This window comes from Amphiura filiformis, chromosome 6 (genome assembly GCF_039555335.1).
Source record: "Amphiura filiformis chromosome 6, Afil_fr2py, whole genome shotgun sequence".
NCBI lineage: Eukaryota > Metazoa > Echinodermata > Ophiuroidea > Amphilepidida > Amphiuridae > Amphiura > Amphiura filiformis.
The window spans coordinates 69371303-69396708 of NC_092633.1; the positions used below are offsets into that span (position 1 = coordinate 69371303).

The following is a 25406-nucleotide window of genomic DNA, read 5'->3' on the forward strand; positions in this document are numbered from 1 at the left end:
CTGTATGAGTTTCTTATGAGTGCATGTCCATCTTAATAATAAGTCGGTTCGTACTTTTCATAAACTACTTTTTGAATCATAACTTTCGTGACCGAGGATATCTTGCAACTACGTGAAGCTCGTCTGGCAAATTCTTAATGAATAAATTCGCTTCACGTAATGAGTAAGTCGTACTTGATTGGTCAGTTTTACCTCCGAGTAATGAAAAACTCTAACATGATTGGTCAATTTGGTTCCACGGAGCAAAAAGTCAGCTACGCGTAGCAGCTCCACGTTGTGGCTGTTGCGGCCTACCATATCAGTATCCCATATGATATTTCTATTGCAAGGAAATTTTATTTGTTGTCAGGTAAATCACATGCAGGTTTCGTTTAAATGTACTAACTGGAAATTAAATTAACTAATTAGTGAGGACCGGTATTTTGGATATGTTTAACTGCAATTTTGATGTAAAACATTTGAAATCCGCTGTAAAAATTGTGATAATATTCAACTCTTTGAGAAAATGATTATATAAAGGAATGCATGTAAAACCAGGTGCAATACAATGTACATTATTGACACACTATCACTCTCTTTATCTACGTCAATAATAGAATAATCGATTTCAATCGAATTGAATACATTGCTCCATTTTGAGTTTGTAGTTGACTACTGAGCGACCTCAGCGATCGATTGCTAGCCAATCAGATAGAACTCCTTTTCTTGCGTTCGGTGAAATACCACTCGCCCGTCGCTCACCAACGGAGTATTAAATTTATATTTATCGTATAGGACGTCGACACTGTGGAGCGGTTCACCATCATGACCTAATTTTCTAACGAAAAGGTTTTTTTGAAAAGACAAAAAGTCCTAAGTTTAGCCTGGTAACAGGTGATTTGTTTTACCCATAAATCACTATATACATCTTTAATACCACCATGCACAATATCATCAAAATTTGATAAAGTAATAACATTGGGTTTATCTCATATATCCAGCCTATTATCATTTTTAAACTATCAAAGATACCAGATGACCATTAAAATGTGCCTGATCAGTGGAGCCTTCTATTATCAATTAATGCATCTGTCACAAGGTCATATTATTTTACTACCTTTATGGCTAACTAATCATATGAATAAGTAAAGGGAAACTACCTCTAACAGCATGATTTGTAGATTTTTTATGCACACCCAAAGTTCCTTTACAAAATTTAATATGAAGAGATTCACCTGGTAGTTTATCACATAATGAAAGAAAGCTACTGTTGTTAAATTTATTTAACAGAAATGGAGACCAAACCTCGCAGTCATAACCAATTATTGGCTGCACTAATGTTTGGAATGACTTAAAACCACATTTTGTTGAGTTATCAAATAAATTATGACGTATTTTAATTAAGTCTGTTAATTGCTTTTGTAAACGAGCCAGAAGGTACAAAAATAATTTCAAGATAACAATATTCATTAGTGACATTAATGTTACAATTACCATACTTACAATTATGTTGACGAATTAATCTACCACCCTTGTTAAAATCATTAATAGACTTATTGACTACCAATTTCCACTTGTTACAAAAAGTGTGTAACCCAGCAACACGTACTCTGACATGAGAATCAGATCATCTGCATACATTAGTGAAAATTTCCACTCAAAACGGGGTTGCCCTCCATTTTTCACTCTCTCACTCTTTTTTTTTCACTCTTTCCACTGACTCTGTGTACATTTAAAGAGTGGTTTAAAGCATTAAACGGTCAACGACCAAGACTTATACCAAAAAATATCGAAGTGGCATTTTTCAGGTCAGATTACTGCCAAATAAAGCCATACAGTCAGTCGATCATCTGGAATCCCAGGTCTTTTCTTTTGTGTGACGGCACAATAGACGGGTTGCAAAAATATTGTGAAGGTCAGTATCATAGAGTTGACTATGACAACAGAACGACTTATTTGCTGCTGTCTCTAAGGCAACTGACACTAGCATAAAGAAGCGAATTATACTGACCAAATTTTTATACAATGGTGAAGGAAAAAAAAGACCCATAAAATGTGAACTTATTTTTAAGATTTTAAAAAAGGATGTCTCCGGCAATCACAACATTATGCCTTATATGTTAGAAAAATAATTATCAAGCACGAATCGCATTGTTTTATTTAAAACAAACTCATGACCATAAAAATGAATAAAAACAGCCGGCTCACATCACGCGATATTCAAAATTCCCGCGCCGGAATGGTTACTTGTGCTCACTTGTCGTCATCCTTCATTGTGTTACTGGGACGTCATTACACTGAACAATTTCGGCGCCCGGGAATTTTGAATATCGCGTGATGAGAGACGGCTGTATTAATTAGTTTTTATAGTCAATATGAGTTTGTTTCAAATAAAACCACGTGATTCGTGCTTGATAATTAATTTTCTATCATATAATGCATACTGTTGTGATTGCCGGAGACATCCTTAAAGGCCGGATACAAAAATATATACCAACACTTTAACACAGATATATATATATTTATATCTTATCATTATTATATATTATATTTATATATCTTTATACACCTGTTGATCTATTTATGAAATATATACAGGAAAATACTTTTTGACTTCTTTATAGGGAGGGAGAGAAAAGCTGTTATCTCAGTGCCTCCATGAGATATAGGGAGAGCTTTACCATTAACCAAAACAGTGTGAATCAAATCATCAGTACTATATAGTATATAAGTAATATCAAACCCAAGGGACCGTGTAAATTTATATACAATTATCAGTAACATTGTGATATTGCAACTACAATTCTGAAGGAAAAAAATATGTTCAAATGCAAGGAGCATTGTCAATATGATTATCTTTTGCAATATGTTCAAAATTACAATTCATTATGATGATGATTTCCTGCGAACACTTAGAAAATGTGAACTTATAACTTAATTAATTTGCAACAAAAAATTCCGGTACAAACTATGTCTGCTTATTTTCAGGTAAAAAAAGTTCTTTGCTGTTCAACTATTCATCTTAAAGGAGTATTTCGTGATCCTAGCATCCTCTATTTATGTCATTTTTCATTAGATATCCACGAAAAAACCTATTCCCAAAATTTCAGTTGATTCCGATTTTGCGTTCGCGAGTTATGCATGATTATGTGTATTACACTGCTCCATAGACAATGCGTTGTAATTTCGTTCTGGTGCACCAGAACGAAATTCAAATTTCACGATATCTTTGCTAAACGAATTAATCTGCAAGAAATATTTTGTACATAAACATTATGTAGCCATAGGTTTCCAGTGATATAAAAATCTCAACTTTTTTTGGAGAAAAGTGGGGGGATGAGGCTGTGGATCACGAAATGCCCCTTTAATCTTGTTTTCTTAATTTTCTACGTGGAGCTTGACGGGAACAGTCATTTTCATAGTCTCCTATACATGCTGCGTAACGCATCACATGAGCAATGTAGCTTTCTTCGTGAGTGCTGTGTACCATATGAGCCATAGGACCAATAGCATAGATCGGAACGTCCTGACCATGGTGAGGGCTCTTTGGGCGCAAAAAAAGTGCAGGTTGCACAAAATCTGGATCAGCTAAAAAAGAAAAGAAACAAGTTGGGAAATTAATAATGTCATTTAATAGGCCTATAATATGCCTACATAGTCCATGCTACATAGAGAATTGGTATTGGCGGTACAAGAGACTACTTCCTATGCCCCTCAAAGACCCCTTGCATTTAAACAAAATCCTCACCAAAGACCCATTTGTTCTCAATTATCCTTGAAAGACCCCCCAATTAATTTTGAGTGGGACATGAGAGCATCAGACATATTGAATTCCTGGACACCTTATCCAAGCCAAATAAATCCTTTTCCCATAATACTGAAGCCTTTCGGATATCCTATGAACTAAAAGCTTCACCCTCTCTGTATTAGACGATTTCTTGGACTTACGCTCTCGTAACCAAGTTATATATGCCTACAACCAAATTGAAAACCACTTTGCCCTGTGACTATGCTAGTGTTAACTCCGGTGTTTAACTGAAAAACCTCGATTTTGGGAATGTTACAATACTAATGTTTAGAGTGTGTAGATATTACAAAACAATTATGTGTACAAACCGGTGTCAACATTGGTCAGATCTCTTCTGCTGTCAGTTGCTCGGAAGGTGTCCCTTTCTATAGCTCCTCCTGGTCCCCCGGTGTATTGAAGAGTAGACCAAGGTATCCCTTCATCGTCAACCTCCTTATCATTAAGGCCTGTGTCACACAAAAATAACTAGATTGTTAGATGATAAGTGAAAATTCCTTCAACAATTCAACATGATATATGTCTTCAAGAACCTTACAGAAGAGTCAACCAATTCCAATTCATTCATTCGTTCGCTCGATTTATGTCTTTCTTTCTTTCTTTCTTTCTGCCTTTCTTTCTGCCCTTCTTTATGCCATTACAAGAGCCAGCATACAGCACCAGATTATCAGATATAGGCTTCTTGAGGTCGATCCTAGCAGAACTCATTGCGGTTCCTTATACCGTAAAAATTCGTTAATAATAAGCATAATGGGCAAATTAACGAGTTGCTCGGACAAGAACGAATTTTAGGGCAGTTTGCTACAGGCTACTTCTTCATTTTTTTTTAATTTACAAAGAACACAAATATTGCATGTTTGAATCTTAAAACAGGTTAAACATATTAAAAAACACATTTGTTTTAAATAACATGAATGAGTTTACCAAATATAGGATTTCCTATCCCGGTGTAGCCCACAAAGCTCATTGCCTGGGCGTGGTCAGAGGTGACGATGATGAGTGTATCTTTGAGATTCACCATATCCAATGCCTTCTGTATTGCTCGTTCAAATGCCAACGTGTCAGTAAGTGCTTTATAAGCATTGTTTTCATGGTGGGCGTGATCTATCCGGCCTCCTGAAAAGTTGATATGATACAATCGAATTAGACTCAAATTAATGAGTTCATATGTCTTTAATATGGATAATAATATTTGAAATACAATTCAATCAGTCTTTTCATGTATGTGGTGGGGAAGGTGGAAGTCCAGAAAATATTTTTCATGACCTTAGGTCAGAGTTTGAATGCTTCTGCTGTATTGTTGTGTCTTCTTGTGTCACCCGCCAAATCGTCACCCGAACTATTTACGTTACCGCGTATGAACCACCTCAAAGGTGGTTGACGATTGATGGTGAGGTTCACTCGCATGTAAGTCGCATCAATCCGCATTCACCTTCACCCGAATTGTTTCCACTGGAGCTGTTACCAACACTTCACTGTGTATCATATTTATGTTTACAGATGTTAAATCTTATATACCTTCAGCCATCAGAAAATATCCGTTTTGGTTCTCCTGCAACATCTGTAATGCTTTCTCAACCATCTCCTCAAGCGATGGTTCTCCTGCTTCGTCGTCTTCACGTTCTGTTTCATACTTCATGTGGCCGGGTTCAAATAAGCCTGCAATAGAAGGTTGTATACTGCGCCAATAAAGTATCCTTACACTTGGAAAAATAATCACAATTTCAAAACTGAGCAATATTGGGGTAAATTTAGTGCATCTATTAAAAAAACAAATTTACCCCAATATTGTTCAGTTTGGGAATTGTGATTATTTTTCCAAGTGTAAGGATACTTTATTGGCGCAGTATATATAAAGTATGCTTGTGTTTTCTTAAAGGGGGATTTCGTGATCCTAGCATCCTCTTTTTATGACATTTTTCAGTAGCTATCCACGAAAAAAGCTTATTTCCAAAATTTCAGTGGATTCCGATTTTGCGTTTCCGAGTTATGCATGATTATGTGTATTACACTGCTCCATAGACAATGTGTTGTATTTTCGTTCTGAAAATTTGGCGATATTTTTGCTAAACGAATTAATCTGCAAGAAATATTTGGTACATAAACATTATGTAGCCAGAGGTATCCAGTGGTGTAAAAATCTCAACTTTTTTGGGAAAAGTGGGGGATGAGGCTGTGGATCACGAAATGCCCTTTAAGAAAAAAAATATTTCATATCATACTTTATTTATTCGTTGCATTTCATTCCATTTCATTGCATTGCATTGCATTGCATGGCATGGCATTGAATGGCATTGCATGGCATTGCATTGCATTGCATTGCATTGCATTGCATTGCATTGCATTGCATTGCATTGCATTGCATTGCATTGCATTGCATCCTTCCGCATTAGAGTAGCCTGGGCCTGACTCCCGGGCCTGACTGTGACAATTCCAGTTTGGTCCATATTAATAAACCAACGCTCGTATACCTAAAAGGAAGTCAACCTCTGCTAGATCAATGGCATCGAATCCTGCTTTGTCCCACACATATCGGGCTGTAGAATCGTTATCATGTGACGCCAACCACTCTTCTATTAGGTTTCGACCATCTTCTCTGTTTCCATTTCGGTTAGAATATTCCGGATCAGAAATATCATTAGGATAGAAGTATTGTCGACCACCTCCTAATATGACCTGTTTTAGAAAAAGATGAAACCTGACTAATTTGAGAAGTAGTTGCAAAAGTTAAAACGTCCTTTTTGGGGCCGAAAAAAATAATTTCGCTCACTATTTTTCAGCAAGTATATGCGCATTTGTCAATTGTCACACTTTAAGCTACTTTAGCTTTAACCCAAATACAATTCGCATTCATAATTGAATACCCAAGTGGAAGAACGGCCAACTTCACCATTTTACACAAATGAGTTTTATCGTATTAGTACATGTATTGTTGCCATTGGAACATATATCATTTCACATGCATGCTAAATGTATGTCCATGTACCGATACTAAAGATGAAGATGAAAACAGTATGTCTCTAAAATTTTTCCAAATCATAGTCCAAATGTTAAGTTTTCTGTTAATATCTCAAAAAAAGGTGTTGGGTCCTTCTTCCACCATGTCTATGCTATATGCTTCCACTTAGGTACTTTAATATTCAATTGCAGTGGTGGCTTGCTGGTAAAAATGGTTTTCTATGCTATACACCAAAATTAAGTCAATTTTTCAATTGTGGTACGAAACAAGTCAAAAGGAAGTTGCACACCACGGGATGCACATTGCTGTAAAACTGCATGGAGGTGTCATACCTTTACATCTGCAGTTTCCTGAACAAGTTGGCGTGCTATGTCAATACAGCCCTCAGATCTCTGCTGTAAGGGGATGTCGGTATCATCCTCCCATCGACGAGACGCAAGATGAGCATACAAAGCAGCCGGGGTAGCATGCGTTATACGAGACGTCGTCACAATTCCAGCAGATTTTCCTGGTAAAAAACAATATATTACTAACATATTTCGTTATTTATCAATGGAAAGACAAAAGCAGTCACTGAGTGAGGTTGTCAAAATTGAAGTGGACTGATTTGTCTACATGGGCAATCAGTGGGTGGAATATAGAAATGGTTGAATCCCAGGACCTCCGTTTGCAGTCGGAAGTGTTTGTCTATGCAGAAAGGGTGGGAGAAAGCATAGACAGTAGCTACTGTCTATGGAGAAAGGTACTTCATTATATGATGTACTTTAAAGGCCCATTCAGAAAGTGTAAAAAATTAAAATTGTTATTCCCTTGCTTTTTTTTCATGTTGGGTTGTGTGCCGGTCAGAATTTGTGTTTATTTGTTGTCATGTTTAATTGTAACACTTTGGGCTGGTAAACTGTTCATTCGCTCTTATTAAATATATTCGGTTTCCTCTTGTAGCGAGCAATCGTTCCCCATTGTTTTTATTTGTTCTTGTGCCGGATGCGTATCCCCATTACCTACTTTACTTGTATTATACTGGGGAAACGATTAAGCTTCAGTAATGATCTCCTACACTTGTGTACTTGCGTAATACCGTATTTGTTTGTGTGTATTGTATACCTCGACTGCTTGCATTAGACCCAGTTTTAAAACCACCGTTTATCAGTGGGAGCTGGTAGCCTAATGGATAAGGCGTCCGTCTAGAAATCGGAAGGTAGTGGGTTCGATTCCCATGCTGGCACATTCCCTTGCTTTTTTCAAGTTGGGTTGTCGGAACTTGTGTTTATTTGTTGTCATGTTTAATTGTAACACTTTGGGTAGGTAAACTGTTCATTCGTTCTTATTAAATATATTCGGGTTCCTCTTCATGCTCTTGTATAGCGAGCAATCGTTCCCCATTGTGTTAATTTGTTCTTGTGCATGATGCGTATCCCCATTACCTATACTTTACTTATAAGAAGGCATATATCAGAGTTAAACATGTTATAGCGTAAGGGTCGGTTCATAGTGAATATTCGAAGGCGAATATTCGGCTTCGAATACGTTTTGGGCGTCAAAATATATGCGGCTTCGAATATAAAACTATGAACCGGAGAAAGATATATTTCTACAATTCACAGCGTTGCCCTACTGTTAACAAGTATTGCCCGTTGACCAAGGTAAGCAAAATTTAGAGAATTTCCTTAACGAAGTAAATAAAATCATAATAGGTAAACTCCATTGAACTATTGTCATGATTTAATGTCTATATAAATGGGTCTAAATAGGAGCAGTGGCGTAACCAGTGGGGGCCGGGGATGCAAGCTGCCCCCGGAAAAAAACCCTGGAAGAGAAAAAAAATTGGGAAGGGGAAAAGGGGGAAAGAGAGAAAAAGAGGGAAGGGAAGAGAAAGGGAAAGAAGAGAAAAAAGGGAAGGGAGAAGAGAAAATGGGAAAGAAAGAGGAAGAGAAAGGGAAAGAAGAAAAGAAAAAGAGGGAAGAAAAGGGGGCATAACTACACAATACCCACCACACCATGGGCACAGCCCTGAGCTGCTTCAAAGGGAATAGCCCCTCAATTTGATATTTTCTTGTATTTTGACAAATAATCCCCTATAGTCACATCATAATTTCTTTTACATTTTGGTTCTTGGACAAATGTCTTCAACGAAGCGCCATCTATCTAGTAGTTGGACAAATAATCCCCTACAGTCACGACATGGCTTTTGGGATTTTGGTATTTGGACAAATAATTTCAGACAGAGAGGGTGTGTTGGTTGAAAACAGCCCGACGGTGTTGGTCGGCGTAGACGCAGTGTCTTCAACGAAGCGCCATCTATCTAGTAGTTGGACAAATAATCCCCTACAGTCACGACATGGCTTTTTGGATTCTGGTATTTGGACAAATAATTTCAGACAGAGAGGGCGTGTTGGTTGAAAACAGCCCGACGGTGTTGGTCGGCGTAGACTCAGTTGAAAACTCATTATTTGAGTACGTCCAAGGTTCCACACCATGGGCCATTAACCAAGTGCGTCCATGTCCAAATAGGATATGCACGCAATTCTTGGTTTTATGTTGGCGCAGTCGGCGCAGACGTTGTTCTGAATTCGATAGAGGGCTTATAGGTCTTGGTTTTATGTTGGCGCAGTCGGCGTAGACGTAGTTCTGAATTCGATATGGGGCTTTGAAAACAGCATGCTTCTTAACAGGACATAGACACACTTGCGTGTAGGTCTTGGTTTTATGTTGGCGCAGTCAGCGCAGACGTAGTTCTCAATTCGATAGAGGGCTTATAGGTATTGGTTTTATGTTGGCGCAGTCGGCGTAGACGTAGTTCTGAATTCGATATGGGGCTTTGAAAACAGCATGCTTCTTAACAGGACATAGACACACTTGCGTAAACACAATGCACGACTAAACATAATGTATGAGGGAATGCCTCGTTCTAACAAGAAAGCCCGACTGCGCGTTGGGACGAGAGACCTTATTTTTGTAGTATATTTAGAATCAATCGTATCAAATTTTTACTTGAGTTGTAAAAACCATAAAAAGAGTCTCAATCAGTCTCATTAATTTTATGTATTTTGCTGTTTGTTGATATAAGAAAATATGTAATAGGGTAGGTGCAGGTAATATGGGACAGCAGGTAATATGGGACACCTGTTTTCATTTTAACAAAAAGTAGCTTAGAGAAGGTAAACACTTTAAGTTGATTTGTTAAGTGTTTAGAGACATCAATTGTGCTTCTAGAAAATAATGCAGTTTTGGAGTCTGTGTATCAAACTCTTGGAAATCAATGCCAAAAAGAGTGAAATTGCCCAAAAAATTATGTCGTTTTTTTGGCCTGATATAAAATCAATGACGTCACATTTTATGATTGTGTATCCAAAAACTCTGGTACTGAGGGGGCATTTGTCATTTTTTATTATCTTTAGGTGATGGGTTAAGCTTATCAGCAGGTAAAATTCCACTGACAAGTGGCACTTTCCTTTTATAAATGATTATTTTCTCTGATTTTCAACTGAATGGGTGCAGGTAATATGGGACACATAGGAAATTGTGTGCATTGTCAATGCGAAAAGCAAAACTATTTAGAAAATTGAATTTTCTTGTAGAAATTTGCATTTAACATTCAAAATCATGTAACAAAAATGTTTTTAGAACAAAAGAGTGATTTTCTGAACTTTTGATTTTCACCATAGAGATAACACAGTCATAGCGTCCAAACAAACATAAAAAACAAGGTAACATTGCCTGTTTTATTAATCTTAAAGGACAGGTTGTTCATCATAACAATCTCTTGTGGGCATATCTTCTTTAGTTTTTATGCAAATAAGCTAAACGTCCTTAATGGTCCCATATTACCTGCAGGTACCCTAGTAAGTGCAATGCATCGCAACAAGACCAAAGTCATATAATTTGGATTCTATTATTTTTTAGAATGTAGTTCAGCCATCAATTCGCGGGAGAATTTTCCCAATTTTAACGTGATAAAATGGACTTTACAATCCATACCCGATGACCCCCCTTTTTTTTTTTTTTTTAGTTGCGGCTACCCAATGAACCCCTTTCTTTGGTTGCGGCTACCCATAACCCCTTTTTTCTATAATAGCATCATCTAAATGCAACTAAACAATGCAGAAACCTGTCCAATTTTGCTTCATTTTTTCACAATTATGCCGAAAGTTTCAAAATTTTGCTACATTTTGTCACAATTTTCTACCCGATGACCCTTTCTTTAAATCTTATACTTGATGACCCCCCTTTTTTATTTTGTTTGTACCCAATGACCCCCGTAGTTTTAAAAATAACGCTTTGTACCCGATATGCCCCTACTTCGCGACTCCGGTAGGCACATACCCGTCACTTCCAAAATTGAGTGCCCCTCCCCCCGAGGTTCAAGTTGGATATGGTATACAAATGTGACTCAAAGACAGAGATATACCATATACACAATTATTGTTTAATTCTTGATGGTTTATTGATAGTAATAACAAAATATACTTACAAAATTGGATGCAAATATAAGTGAGATGATTGTAGTCATACAGTTATAACAAGATTAGAATGTACACGAATTTGTTTGCCTTATTAAGAAATACAGAAAGGTGTACAATAGAGTTGATAATGGTAATCATGGCTATGTGTCATTCTTTTGAAAATATGCAAGCTTCATAAGCATGTAATTGAAGATTCCGCATGTTTTGAAGGTGATAATGATACTTTTTTGATAATTTTGGCTATGGAGCACGGGCCCAAAACGGGGAGTCTGTATATTGCACGTCCCACGGCTGGTACGAGAGGATGATTTAAGCACTTCCCAGCAAGTCTTGCGGTTAGCATAGCTGTGGGGGTGAACATGACACCACTGCCCGCCCACTGCATACACACGTACACGTGCATGGTTAAATTTGAATTTGGACAGATATATTTACAATAAAAACACCTTCAAAAAGTTGGCCGATTTCACATTTTATGTTATCTTATCTACAGAAGGTGTGATTTATCCTTCGTGCATACATCACTTTACATCTGAAATCGACCAAGTAATAATGACACACGGACAATTCTTAAACAACATCTTTTGCACAGAGTTCAATGGGATTTGAAAAATATAGTGGCAGTTGAAACTCAGAGGATGATTTTTAAAAGCACTTCCCAGCAAGTCTTGCGGTTAGCACAGCTGTGTGAGTGAACATGACACCACTGCCCGCCCACTGCATACACATGTGCATGGTTAAATTTGAATTTGGACAGATATATTTACAATAAAAACACCTTCAAAAAGTTGGTCGATTTCACATTTTATGTTATCTACAGAAGGTGTGAATTATCCTTCATGCATACATCACTTTAGATCTGAAATCGACCAAGTAATAATGACACACGGGCAATTCTAAAACAACAACAGCAGAGTAAAATCTTTCCCCTTACTCAACACCGGGTAATTTTACTCAATTCATGTGATGTTTGGTTTATAATGTGATTTTTGGTTTACATTGTGATATTTTGGTTTAAAATGTGATTTTTGATCAAAAAATTAGTTTTTGGTCTAAAATGTGCTTTTTGATCAATAATTTGATTTTTGTGTTGGTCAAAAATCAAAAATGTGACTTTTGGTCAAAATTAATGTGATTTTTGGGTTGGAAGGTGTTTTTGGTCAAAAATGTGATTTTTTTTTTGTATGTATGATTTGTTTTCCTTTTCTAAAACATCTTGTTTTAAAATTGGGAAACAAATGATAATGACGTAGATATTCATTTGTTTTATACACATTACCCACCTAAAAAATGCGGACAGTCCTATATTGCATAATATGTATTTCGATTGAACATCTGCATTTTGTACCATTCAAAGAACAGTAGTTTTAGCTAGTAGTAACTATACAGTTAATATTGATGAGAATTTCAATAATATGATATTGGAATTAAATTCATAGTCCCTCTTTAAAAATAAAATGTTATCAATTTCAGACAATTGAGGCCCGATTTAAGGGGGTACTACACCCCTGGCCAATTTTGTGCCTATTTTTGCATTTTTCTCCAAAATTATAGCGTATTGGTGAAAAGTAAGACATGTATATTATAGGGGCAAGGATTACAACTACTGCACTGAAAATTCAGCAACTCAAGCCAAGTAGTTATTGATTTAATGATCAAATATTGGGTTTCCCTCATTTTTGACTGTAACTCCACAACTGTTGTCTGTGCTGAAATAAAATTTCCAGTGCAGTAGTTGTAGTCCTTGCCCCTGTAATATACATATCTTACTTGTCACCAATGCGCTATAATTTTGGAGAAAAATGCAAAAATAGGCACAAAATTGGCCAGGGGTGTAGTACCCCCTTAAGGAAAGTTAAAAATGAGAAAGAATCCTCACTTTGCAGTTTTTTATGTTTCTTATTATTTTGTGATGATAAAAGTAAGGATATTTTAACACTTTAGAAATTTCTCGTTTGTTATGTTTCTTATTACTTTGTGAGGAAAAGTAAGGAATTTTGTATTACTTTGGAAATTTTTCACTTGTTATCATCATGTTTTGTGATGACAACAGTGAGAATTATTTTCATCATTTCGCCAACTTCTCATTTGTTATGTTTAACGTTTCTTATTATTTTGTGAGGAAAAAGTGAGGATTTTTTTATCACTTTGGAATGTTTTCATTTGTTATATTTCTTATTATTTTGTGATGACAAAAGTTGTTCATTACGACGCCAATTTTTCATTCATTTTTAAAAATTATTTTGTGATGAGATACGTGAGGATTTCTATCACATTCGAAATATAATTAGATATGGCACGATTTGGGGGAGAAATTTTGGCACCTATTTTTTGGACATCATAATAATTCATCACTTTTTTCATCACTTTGAAAACAATATTACAAAATGCAATCAAACAATATCAAGGCATGGAATAATAATATTAAATTTCTCAATCCATGGGCTTAAAGCAACATTGTACATTATACAGAAAATTTTAAAAAAAAATCCGAAGTAATTTCAAAATCTTTTTTCCATACAAAATAATGTGAAACGTAACAAATGAAAAATTTGCGAAGTGATGAAAAATCCTCACTTTTGTCATCACAAAATGATAGAAAACATTAAAAATCAAAAATATAAAAGTAGTAAAAATCCTCACTTTTTTTTTCACCAGAAAAATATAAGAAACATAATAAATAAAAATTTGCAAAGTTATGACAAAATTCTCACTTTTTTCCTCACAAAATATTAAAAGAAATAAAAAATTCAAAATGTGCAAAGTGATGAAAAACTATCACTTTTCCTCACAAACTATAAATAAGAAACATAACAAATGAAAAAATTACAAAGTGATGAAAAAATCCTCACTTTTGTCATCACAAAATAATAGAAAACATTAAAAATCAAAAATATAAAAGTAGTAAAATCCTCACTTTTTTTCAAAAATATAAGAAACATAATAAATAAAAAATTTGCCAAGTTATGACAAAATTCTCACTTTTTTCCTCACAAAATATTAAAAGACATAAAAAATTCAAAATGTGCAAAGTGATGAAAAACTATCACTTTTCCTCACAAACTATAAATAAGAAACATAACAAATGAAAAAATTACAAAGTGATAAAAATCCTCACTTTTTTCCTCAAAAATATTAATAAGAAACATACCAAATGAAAATATTACAAAGTGATAAAAATTTCGGGTTGGTACAATTTGTGACCCTAACTTCTCATACCCGACTTTTCAACCTAAAAATTTCAGCCAATATGGTACATATTTTCTAATGATTTAAGCAAAATATTTTTTTAATTCTCAAAAACCCAACTTAACTAAATAACAAAAACTGATGCTAAACTTAAAATGTGTATCCATTATTTAAATTCAATCAATCCCGGAAATTAAGCATGTTATTAAAACCCTAAGCCAGGATGGGTAGATTTGTTTTTGATTACCCAGATCAGCTATAATGCGTATAATAAAGGCTACTGCATGGAGGTGAGGTTTATGACCAAGAAATGTAAATATTGACTTTCCCTCTGTGTGTGTCATCACATGAACAATTACGTAATCGTATTGACTTTTGTTGAACCATGGTTGAACTTGTTAAAAGGTCAGTGAACTCATCATCACTCCTGCCAGAGACCATTTTCTCGGGGGGGTGCCCTGTGCAAGGCAACATGATTCAGCTTTGGCCCTTCAGATCTGTAACCTAACTTTTCCAAGCTGTCCCAAAAAATCTCTTTTCCCGTGAAAATTTGCTATCAATGCTAAAATGCGAAGGAGGATACCGGAGCAAGGGGACAAAATTTCCACATCGCATCGTTAAAATAAAAAACATTAATTACCAGGACAAATGCGCGCGAAAAAATTGCAATGAACAAAATAATCATGTGCCATAAAATCGTGCCAAAGCCCACCCCTATAGCCAAAGTCATCCTTAAAGAACTAATATCACTTTCAAAACATACTGAATCTTCAATTATTAGGGGGCTGAAAAATATGTAGGGGGGGTTATAAAATTTTGGAGTTCTGAATATAGGGGGATTCAAAAGTTTTGGGTGTATGAAGAGGGAGGTTAAAAAGTTTTGGTGCACTTAGAGGGGGGGGGGGGGCTGTAAAAACTTTAGCAACATTAGTCAGTCCTGAAGCAAAAAAATAAAGAATAGCCTGCAATATTTTCGTAAATGTTCCAGTATTAAAAACCAAAACAAAAGTTCATTCCAGATAAGGGTATTTATTTGATACAGTTAACATAATTTAACTACGTCCACGCCTAAACGCAAAACCTGCTATTTTTGAACTACGTCTGCGCCGACTGCGCCGACATAAAAACCAAGACCTACGGTCCAAACACTGCATGTAGCAGCAAAACACTCAAACACTTCTGGTATCAAACACAAAACAACATACCATCCCAATTCAACTTCAACGGGGACAAACCGCCCTCCAACACTGCGTCCATGCCCCATTTATAAAATCACCCATTTTAATTACGACCACACCCAAAGCCCAAACATGCTAAATTTCGACTACGTCTGCGCCGACATTAAACCAGGACCTATACTTTGTCCAATTTACATGTACCAACAACAAATTCAAACACTATCAAACACAAAACAACATCTTGTAGGCCTACTCCTTCAACGCCATTGTGGGACAAATCCCCCGCAATACTGCGTCCACGCTCCATTTTAAAATCACCACTTTTAACTACGTCCACGCCCAAACGCAAAATCTGCCATTTTCAACTACGGCTGCGCCGACTGCGCCGACTTAAAAACCAAGACCTATGTCCAACATACTGTTCATGTACTGCCAGTCTGCCACCACATTCACACACAATTTAACATATTATACTAATTCAACATCATGGGCACAAATCCCCAAACACTATGTCCCATTCATAAAATCACCAATTTTATCCACGTCCAAGCCCAAAGCCCAAACCTGTTAATTTTCAGCTACGTCTGCGCCGACTACGCCGACATAAAAACTAGACATATAATTTGTCCTAGTAGGCCTATACATGTACCAACAACTAATTCAAATACAATCACACAAAAAAAATACCACATCTTGAACTCCTTCAACGGTATAACGGGGACAAATCCCCCCGCAATACTACGTCCACGCCCCATTTTTAAAAACCTATCAATTTTCAACTACGTCTGCGCCGACTGCGCCTTGTTAAAAACCGACACCTAGGGCCTATAGGCCTACTCCCGAGTAGTACCAGCAAACATACTTCCTTTGTTTCATCTGCAACTTAAATAATGCATCTACGCTGCATTGATCAACCCGCCAATTTAAACTGCGTCCACGTCAAACGCCAACTCTGTCGGTTTTTCGACTACGTCTGCGCCAACTGCGCACAAAAAAAAACCAAGACCTATACTTAGTCTCCAGAATAACACACTCACAACATTACCATACACAAATCATTAAAACAGAATACCCCACTCAAGCACAAAACACCCTATTCCAATACATACAAACATGTTACAACTTTATACAACTATACCCCCGAGAGGGGTATTCTGTAGTTACTCCAAGGGGGGGGAAGGGACCCGGGGGGGTCACTCCCATTGTGGCCTGTACACCATCCGCGATAATGAAAACACGTAAAAAGGGTCGTTTTTCGTGGGTAGGCACGATACGCGCGTATCGCGTTTAGGGTGTCAAAAACATGAAAAATTGGAAAAAAGGTAGCAAAATTGCAATTTCTAAATATGCGGAAATGAAATTTAGGGTATGAAATTTGATGTTAGGAATGAAATCCCTGTTTAGGGTGTCGTTTTAGCCATGGGTTAAATCCTTGTTTAGGGTGCTTTTCAAAAGTCGATTATCGCGGATGGTGTACAGGCCACAATGGAGTGACCCTTCGGGGGAAGGGAGAAGAGAAAAGGGAAGGGACTCAAGGGAGAAGAGAAAGGGGAAAGAAAGAGAGAAGAAGATCTATAGGCCTACTACTTTCATTGTGAAATTTGTACTCTGAAAAATATTTTCTAATATGCCAAAAACCAGGAGCTTCATGGCGCTCAGCCCCCTTGACCCCCGCCTGGGCTTTGCCCCTGGACCCCCGTAGTAGACCCCACCGACTCCACCCGTTTAACGCTTTTCGGGGCATTTATGACCTGCCTGTAACAGGCGCGGAGGTTGACCCATACCTTCTTGTATGTTTCAACTGCAAAGCAAATCAAGAAATTAATGAGTCAATAGATATAAATAAATAAAAAATAAATAAATAAGTCAATAAATACATAAATAATTAAATAAATAAATAAATAAATAAATAAATAAATAAATAAATAAATAAATAAATAAATAAATAAATAAATAAATAAATAAATAAATATAAATAAATAAATAAATAAATATATCAATATCATAAGATATGATTGAAGCGACGACAAATATGACAGCCCTCACAAGTGTTATATATGAGACCACCCACGGTGACCAACCAAATATATATCTGTCGAGTTCAACAAAATTCAACTCCTACAAATATATTTCAGGTGAATACTTTTTTCATTGGCTGATATCCACTTGAGATCGGTATCATCAAAGTAGTATTGCTCTCATTTCATGATTCATTGAGCAATCAATTTTGGCATTTGACCGAAATACGCGTCAAAAGATAAAAGGTCTCGTTCCGAACTTGTGTAGGCCTACATTGCTATGGCCTAAATGTGTTTTAATGCCTGATTCACAAATTATAGAAATAAACAAGAATTTATTTTAAAAGAACACGCAATGATATGGTACCAACGCTCGTGGTTTTGGTTGTTCTGCATAGTTTATGAAGATATTCATTGCAAAGCGCTATATATCCATTCCTACATATTACTTATTTTGCCCTCTTAATTATTAATTATAGCCTAATTATGAATTTGACTGATAACAACGCATTACATCTTTATTCCGCCCAAAATAACATCGTTTATAGGTGCCAAAAACGTCAAGAATTCCGCTAGTGCGGAAAAGATGACAAACATGGGTGAACCTCCATGGCAAATGCATTTTATATCAATAACCAATGATTTACCACCCCCAGACCCTCACACATCCTCTGCCAGGGACAGATGCATATGGGGACCTAGAACTGGGGCCAAACATTATTTATGTAAAACCGGGGTGGAGGCATAAATCTGAATTTGGAGTTAGACTTTTTTCTGCATCAGTCGATTTAAATGGAGCTACGTTAGTATGGAAACATTCACTTGTACATTTAGGTTATGTTTGTAAGCCTAAATATCATATTATTTGCATAAAACATTACTTACCATCACTACAGCATTGGAATGCTATTGCCTGCCAGGCATTTTCCTTTATTTTCATATCATATAAAAATGGGTACGCTTGTACTGCACTAATAAGGGGCACACCACTAAATCAATGAGCCATTTGTGTAACCCTAATGAGTTCCGGTAAAATACAGAAACTATTTGAGGCTTTAGACTTATTAATCAGAAAGAGTGGCGAATTATAGCTTAAATAAAAGTGGAAAGCCTATACATAAATTTGAGTCACCAAAAAAGTCGCATTTTTATCATTATTGAGAAAATAGGTCCGCGAATTAAAAAATGGCAGAATCGGGTTTGCAGTCTTGAGAGCATGTCAAAACACCAAAAAAATTACGTCTTTTGGGAAAAAAATCCATATCTTCAATATGAAAGGGCAAAATGTTCAATTGATCGTCGGCTTTTCCTCCCAGCTACATACACTTTAAGAAAGTATCATTAGATTTAAAATATTTACTTCGAGGACTGTTATATATCAATATGTGAAAAATATCAAATTTTAATAATTTGTCATGAAATTTGTATTATATTGTGAATTTCAAAAAATGAAAATTATTTGATATCAGAAAGACATTCTTCGTATTCATAATGTAATTCGATATGTCTGATGTGCTCTCATGTCCCACAAAAATACTGTCGAAACGCTCATTCCAGATGCCTTAATTTTCATTGGGGATTTTTGAAATCATCGTTCGTTGAACGATATTCAGGTGACCTCGCGAGCCTTTCATATAAATCAATAGTATCTCACTATCAGTTGCGCGATATTTAATCCGGTTCAACTCGGCGTGTCATCATATTTTATTCGTTGCCGTATATATTTTGACGTCACAAAAAGTATTCGAAGCCGAATATTCGCCTTCGAATATTCACTTTGAACCAGCCTTAAAAGACATGTTTATACACACACTCACCCACATACCTAAACACACCCCAACCCCAACCCCTACCCACCCCTCGCACCCCACACTCACATAGAAATACATCCTCTACACCCCTACACACCTGCCATGATTGATTCCTCCATTATATTACTTTCGAGTTTGTTCTCTTCGGTGGTGCTACAATCTAAATGGGTAACGGTGTCAGCCACACCAAGAGTTTCGGATTTGGTTTTGACTCCAAAAAACAAGGCGTTGGCAGCCGCTGATGAATCTACTACCTGCCCATCAACACTGTATGTCTGTAACAGTATATATAAATTGCACGTAAGGAATTCGGTCTAACCAAATGCATTTATCTACAAGTTATTTATCATAGACATCTGCCTTCTAAAATGCTAATAATAAGGATATCTTATTCAATACGGGCACAAAATATATGTTCTTCAGGTCATCATCACGATTCACGATCATGGTCATAGTTTTAATAAAAAGAATAATCCTGTTTGGTGTTCATGCCGTTGTCGTCTGCGACAGAAGATGAAGACAATCATAACAATGAATTTAAATAGAGATGAATTTATGGAGGAAATGTGTCTTAATGTTGTTATATATTCGACTGAAATAATTATAAATACGGCATACCTCTTACAGTACTAGGGGTTTAAGGGTTTCTGGTTTACCATGTTTACCACTGATGATTGATTTACAAGTTCGTTTTACCAGACCCTGGATTACCAATGAATACCCTATGAATTAGACCTACTGTAGTAAACAGGTATTGTGTTATTGTTGATAGTTACTGGCCCGATTATTGGTGGTCCCTAGTTTTAACCAAGCGTGAACTTTTATATAATTTATATAAAATAAAAATTTGTAACCCATGGATTTGGAGTAACCTGTATAGACGAATCCAATTTCACGCATTCCTGCACCTCAATGGCGGCCGTAGCTGGGTCTCCGTCGGCTCTATCTCACTGAAATGTGAAATGATGCGGCCTTGGAGGGTATTTTAAACTGCATTCTATCACCCGTGTTACACGTAAACAAAAGAATGATGACAGTTTACAACACAAACGAATCTAACATCGAATTTTAAGCGGGTTTAATCCACCCAATTGGGCACTCACAACACCTGTTTGGTGCACGCGGGGACCCAAAAATGGCCGACCAACTCCTGACCATGACTTGGCTCGTTGGATTCGTCTATAGCTCGGTGTGTTAAAGGATCAGATGAATATAATTATGAGCAGTTTTGAAAACATAGGATATGGGTGACCATATCCTGAGTCCAACTGACCTTTTCCCCAAACCCGAAATCGTTGGGAATCTATAATCTATTAACACAATTGCAACAAGCTTTATTGTAGGCCTACCTTAGAAAATCCAACATGAGGAAATGTTTCAAAACTGAGCTGATCTTCCTCTCCAGGATTTCCTTTCAGCTGACCTTTCAATATTCTTGAAGCTGTAATGGTAGGTAAATCAAGCCCGTCACCGATGAACATGATCACATTCTTTGCCCGATTGGTGTTGTATTGTTGATCCGATAAAGCCTTGTCTATCTCCGCTCGACCTTTCTGTTTCCAGTACTCGATCGAAGCTAAAATTCAATTTAAAAAACGACATTGTTTTCAATATCAAAAATACTCAAAAACAATTTTTAAGTAACATCATAAACACATGCCTCATCAACATCAAGATTTCATGAATCAGCCCAGGGTAGGAACACATACATTTCATCTGAGCATAACAGGCAAAAGGTGTCCAAAATGGAGTTCCAAGATAGAGACACATATTTTCAAAAAAAAACCCAACAGTACTCATATTGTTTTGCATTTTCACAGTTATGTAGGGCTATCCCAGTTAAAATATTTTAAAATTCCAGGTGTAGTTTATATTTGCAAGGACACCCGGAACAAGGAAAGACTACATTAGAATGTTCTGAGCAAAGTATTGGTGATTTGCAACGTGACGCAACAGAGTTTCCGCTGTGTAAAAAAAATCCAGGAATTGTAATGCGTGCAATTGTTTGTTTGCGTGTGCAGTCGCCCTCAATCGAGGACACACACGCACTCTACATTCCAACTGCGGACCACTCGGTAATTATAGACCTTCCCTCTGGTCCATGGATAACGATTGGTAATGTAGAATAAAAATCAACCTGGGACTGGACTTTCGCGTTCACTAGTAGTAGGTTTATATCGCTGCATGGTCCAGCGTTTGTGCCCGCATTTGTGTCAGTGGCGTCGATTTGTGAAGGAAGAGGAATGAGTTTTTGCAGGAGTTTTTGGCACTGAGAAAACTAGGTGGGGGGGTTACAGGACTTTGGTATTTTGTCATAGGGCATTATGTAATTATTTATTGTTACATTATACCGGGCATTATACGGATGGAACCGAACCGAGACCATGGGTCAGTCTATTCGACAATGGGGGACTGTTCTCGGTTAGTGGAGGTCTGCACACGACCGCAATTGCATGCGTACGTCCTAGGCTATCTTTATGTAAGAGATAGGGCCTAATACAATTTACTGATTATGTAGGGGTGTATCTCGTGTCCCTGGGATGTGGTTGGGTTAGGTCTGTATTGTGTGTGGATTTTATATTTGACCATCCATGATTTTGTCCCGGGATTTTGTAAGGATATTCGTTGCCAAGAAAGTGTACTTTTCGTGCATGTGCCATGTGTGGTGTGTCTTACGGTGGCTGAGGGTGTGCATACGAGTGGTGAGGGGAGGGGCAGGGAGAGGAGAAAGCCGTATACGTATGGCTTGTGTATAAGTAAAACGTTTAAGTTTTTATGACACAAAAAATTATGCATAGTTAGGTCATAGTCATGTTCATAATGTAAACCTTTGCAATGAATGAATGAATAAAGCAACTTATTAGGCCTATAAACACTAACCTGCATTCGTTACTGCACAGCTTGAGTAGATGATAAAAAGAATCGGTATAATCCTCATTGCCATGGTGGGCTCCTTGTTGGGGAATAGCTTTAAATCAGTGCCGCAATATAGGTCTCGTGATGTTTCTTGCTGCCCGTATTTTGTTCAATATGATCAACAGGTAGCTAAAAACTATAACTACGCCTATGATATAAACCTGTGGGCGTCAGTAGATTATCAACAATCAGGGGCTGTGCAATAATTATGAGCCCTGTATAGAGTAGGGGCCTACATTTGTACAATTTGGGGGGAGGGGAAGAATTATTTTCTTCCTGGTTTTGGTGGGGTGACAGACGAAAACAAATTCCATATTGCCTCATTTTGACCCTTTACATGTAAAGTCTTCGAGCTTGAAATTGCACCACAACCTTCAAAATGGGGTGCAAAAGTGCACCCAAGGTAAAAAAAATGCGAACACTGCGCTCGATACGGTATATCTTACGCCCGATCTTACGATTTGCAGATTGGGAACCTAAGAAAATAATGGCATGTGCAAAAGGTGGGGGTATAGGGGCAAGGATTTTTGGGCATGTCGAGAGGGAGCAATTGGCTCTGGCACCCTGCTTATTCTATTGCTCGTGCTCATAAGTATTGCACAGCCCCTTAGTTTGCCCATCCAACACTGGGATACTGATTAGTAGACCGTAAAGACACGTGCCTGATACCATTCGCTATAATAGAATGAATAACCCGTTTTTGATATTGACCCAGCAAACACAAAACATTTGACAGAAAACGACAAATGTCGGATTATATTAATGGTATGTGCTACAAACAACCAATAAAATATACATTATTTTATCAACAGGTCGTTCCCGATTTGAAAGTAAACTTTCATATAGGCCTACACCAAATGTCAATGAACACAATATTGTTTTGGTGCGATTCAAAGTTATCTGGTGCCTTGGATAGCCATTTCTCCGATACCTTGCAGAAACCAATTAAACAATTTGGAGACAATTGCACAGGCATCGGGATATCTTTTTCTCCTAAAATTCTTTCGTGTCTGCAATCACACGGATTTCCGTCTTAGCTTTCCGCCATTGTTAGCACTGCTATGCGCATGATGTTACCACAAGTGACACCGCCCATCCCATTTGTTACCACAAGTGACACCGCCCATCCCATTTGTTACCACAAGTGACACCGCCCATCCCATTTGTTAGCCTAAATCTGGCCTAAATCTTACTTATTTCATGCAAAGAACACTTTGTTTGTTTGTTTGTTTGATTTGAGACTTTGATCTTTGCCAAAAAAATGAGACTTTGATCTTTGCCAAAAAAATGGCAAAAAAAGCTTTAAGAACAAATCCCATCCATGATCAGGTGAGCTGGCACTGTAAACTTCATCCCAATTAATATTGGAAAGATCATCGACAAATGAGCATGATGAGTTCTCGTCAAACTGACGAAAAGAGCGGGCTTCAATGATTTTTGGATCCCGTTTTGTTCTTATGCCTTTTCTGCTGGTATAAATAAATCTATGATCACTGTACGCACAACTGATCACCCCATTGTTAATATACATGTGTGGTCTATTTGTCCAAACATGGTCAATACAAGTTGAGCTATTACTTGTGACACGAGTAGCTTTTGTTATAATTTGCTGCATCCTAAAATTACTCATTGTTTTTTCAAATTCTCTCCAATTAGCATTATTGGTTTCAAACTGATCATGATTAAAATCCCTACACATATAATTTCACATGGATTTCTTCCCTTGTTCAATGGTTCTAATAATTCATGTAATATTGAAATAAAAGTCTCACAAAAATCTGTTTCAATTTGCGAACGGTAGATCACTCCAATTAAAATCGGTCTTGTATTTGGTAATGAAAGCTTTATAAACAGAGTCTCGGATGATGGTGGTAAATCGGGTTCAAGCATGATGTATGGAAGCTGGCTGTTTATGTAAACTGCAACACCCCCGCCATCGCGTGTTCTGTCCCTTCGCCCAGTACGTCATATATGGGAGAGCGGGGAGTGTTCGCCCTATTTTTTTTCTGACCAGCCTAGCGATGTCAATTTTAAGGGCGTACTTCGACTTTCATCAGCAGACTGGCAACCCAATTCAGAGGTCAGCGACCTTTCGGACACTTGACCCCAAAATTGGGTCGTACACTCTAGGTAGCTTGTATCGGCCCCCGTCTCTGTTCAGCGATGGCTGGTTCACTCTGATATAGATGGCCTCCTTCACACCTAGACCCTCCCTCGGGTCTTTGGAGAACGACTGGTTATGTAGATTATATAACATTAAATAAACCCGATGAGAGCTATATTATAAAAAAAAAAAATAAGTTGGTCTGTGGATTGATTGAGTTTTCGTCGACACACAGTGCTCCAGGAGCACTATAAATCCCCTTCGGACACGAAGGAAGACGGCTCGATCAAAAAATTATTTTTTATGCTTATTATAACTATTTTGGATAGTAATTTGTGAAAAACTAAAAAAAAAATAATTACCTCATCAATTATGCAAATTAGGGCATGTGTACAATTGTACACATTGTGACTAAGTGACGACGTTTACAATGATTTTTTGGATACAATTGTACACATTATGACTAAGTAATGGCAGTAAAACTTGGTAACATATATGAAGCAACAAACTTGAACCCTTTGTTTCTTTTTTCTGTTGCCTTCATACGTCCGTATTTGTAGGTTCTTAACTCTCATTAAGTTGGTATAAAATGCTAATAAACAGTTCTTGTCTTTGGAGAGACCGAAAAAGACATCACACTTAATAAACTTGATTTCTGAGGCTAATTTTGTTACCCCACTCTACACGATCCATTTTCTGGCCCATTAACGACCAGTTACTCCTAACTATCTCTGTAATAATAGGCCTACATAGTGGTTTTTCCAAAAAATGCATCCAGAGCAAATTATAAACTGAATGGAAACATTGACAAAAGAGTTAAAAATAACTTATAATGATGTACAAAGTATACTAAATAACTCCTATATATTGATAAGATTAGTCACACTGTGTACAACTGCATGAACACAATATATTAGTCTTATATTTACAAGGTGAGACACACTGTGTACAATTGTACACACCATTTAAAAAAAATTCTACACC

General features: G+C 37.0%; 1 protein-coding gene across 1 annotated transcript; it reads right to left on the reverse strand.

Annotated features, from left to right (window-relative positions):
- Window positions 1-484: 484 nt before the first annotated feature.
- Window positions 485-22465, reverse strand: LOC140155932 (alkaline phosphatase-like). Its single transcript, XM_072178950.1, has 9 exons — window positions 22283-22465; window positions 20752-20978; window positions 19500-19677; window positions 7076-7251; window positions 6256-6460; window positions 5303-5443; window positions 4709-4900; window positions 4096-4233; window positions 485-3567 (listed from the first exon to the last, which is right to left on the reverse strand). Exons 1-9 carry the CDS (start codon window positions 22344-22346, stop codon window positions 3344-3346), a joined length of 1545 nt encoding a protein of 514 aa, XP_072035051.1. The 5' UTR covers window positions 22347-22465; the 3' UTR covers window positions 485-3343.
- Between the last annotated feature and the right edge of the window lie 2941 nt (window positions 22466-25406).

Excerpts from the sequence above, each read along its gene's own strand:
- LOC140155932 (XM_072178950.1), bottom strand. The coding sequence starts at position 22,346 with ATGGCAATGAGGATTATACCGATTCTTTTTATCATCTACTCAAGCTGT. Across the intron at positions 19,678-20,751 it reads CTCATGTTGGATTTTCTAAG|ACATACAGTGTTGATGGGCA; the intron begins GTAGGCCTACAA and ends ATACTGTTACAG. Across the intron at positions 4,234-4,708 it reads GATAGGAAATCCTATATTTG|GCCTTAATGATAAGGAGGTT; the intron begins GTAAACTCATTC and ends TGTGTGACACAG.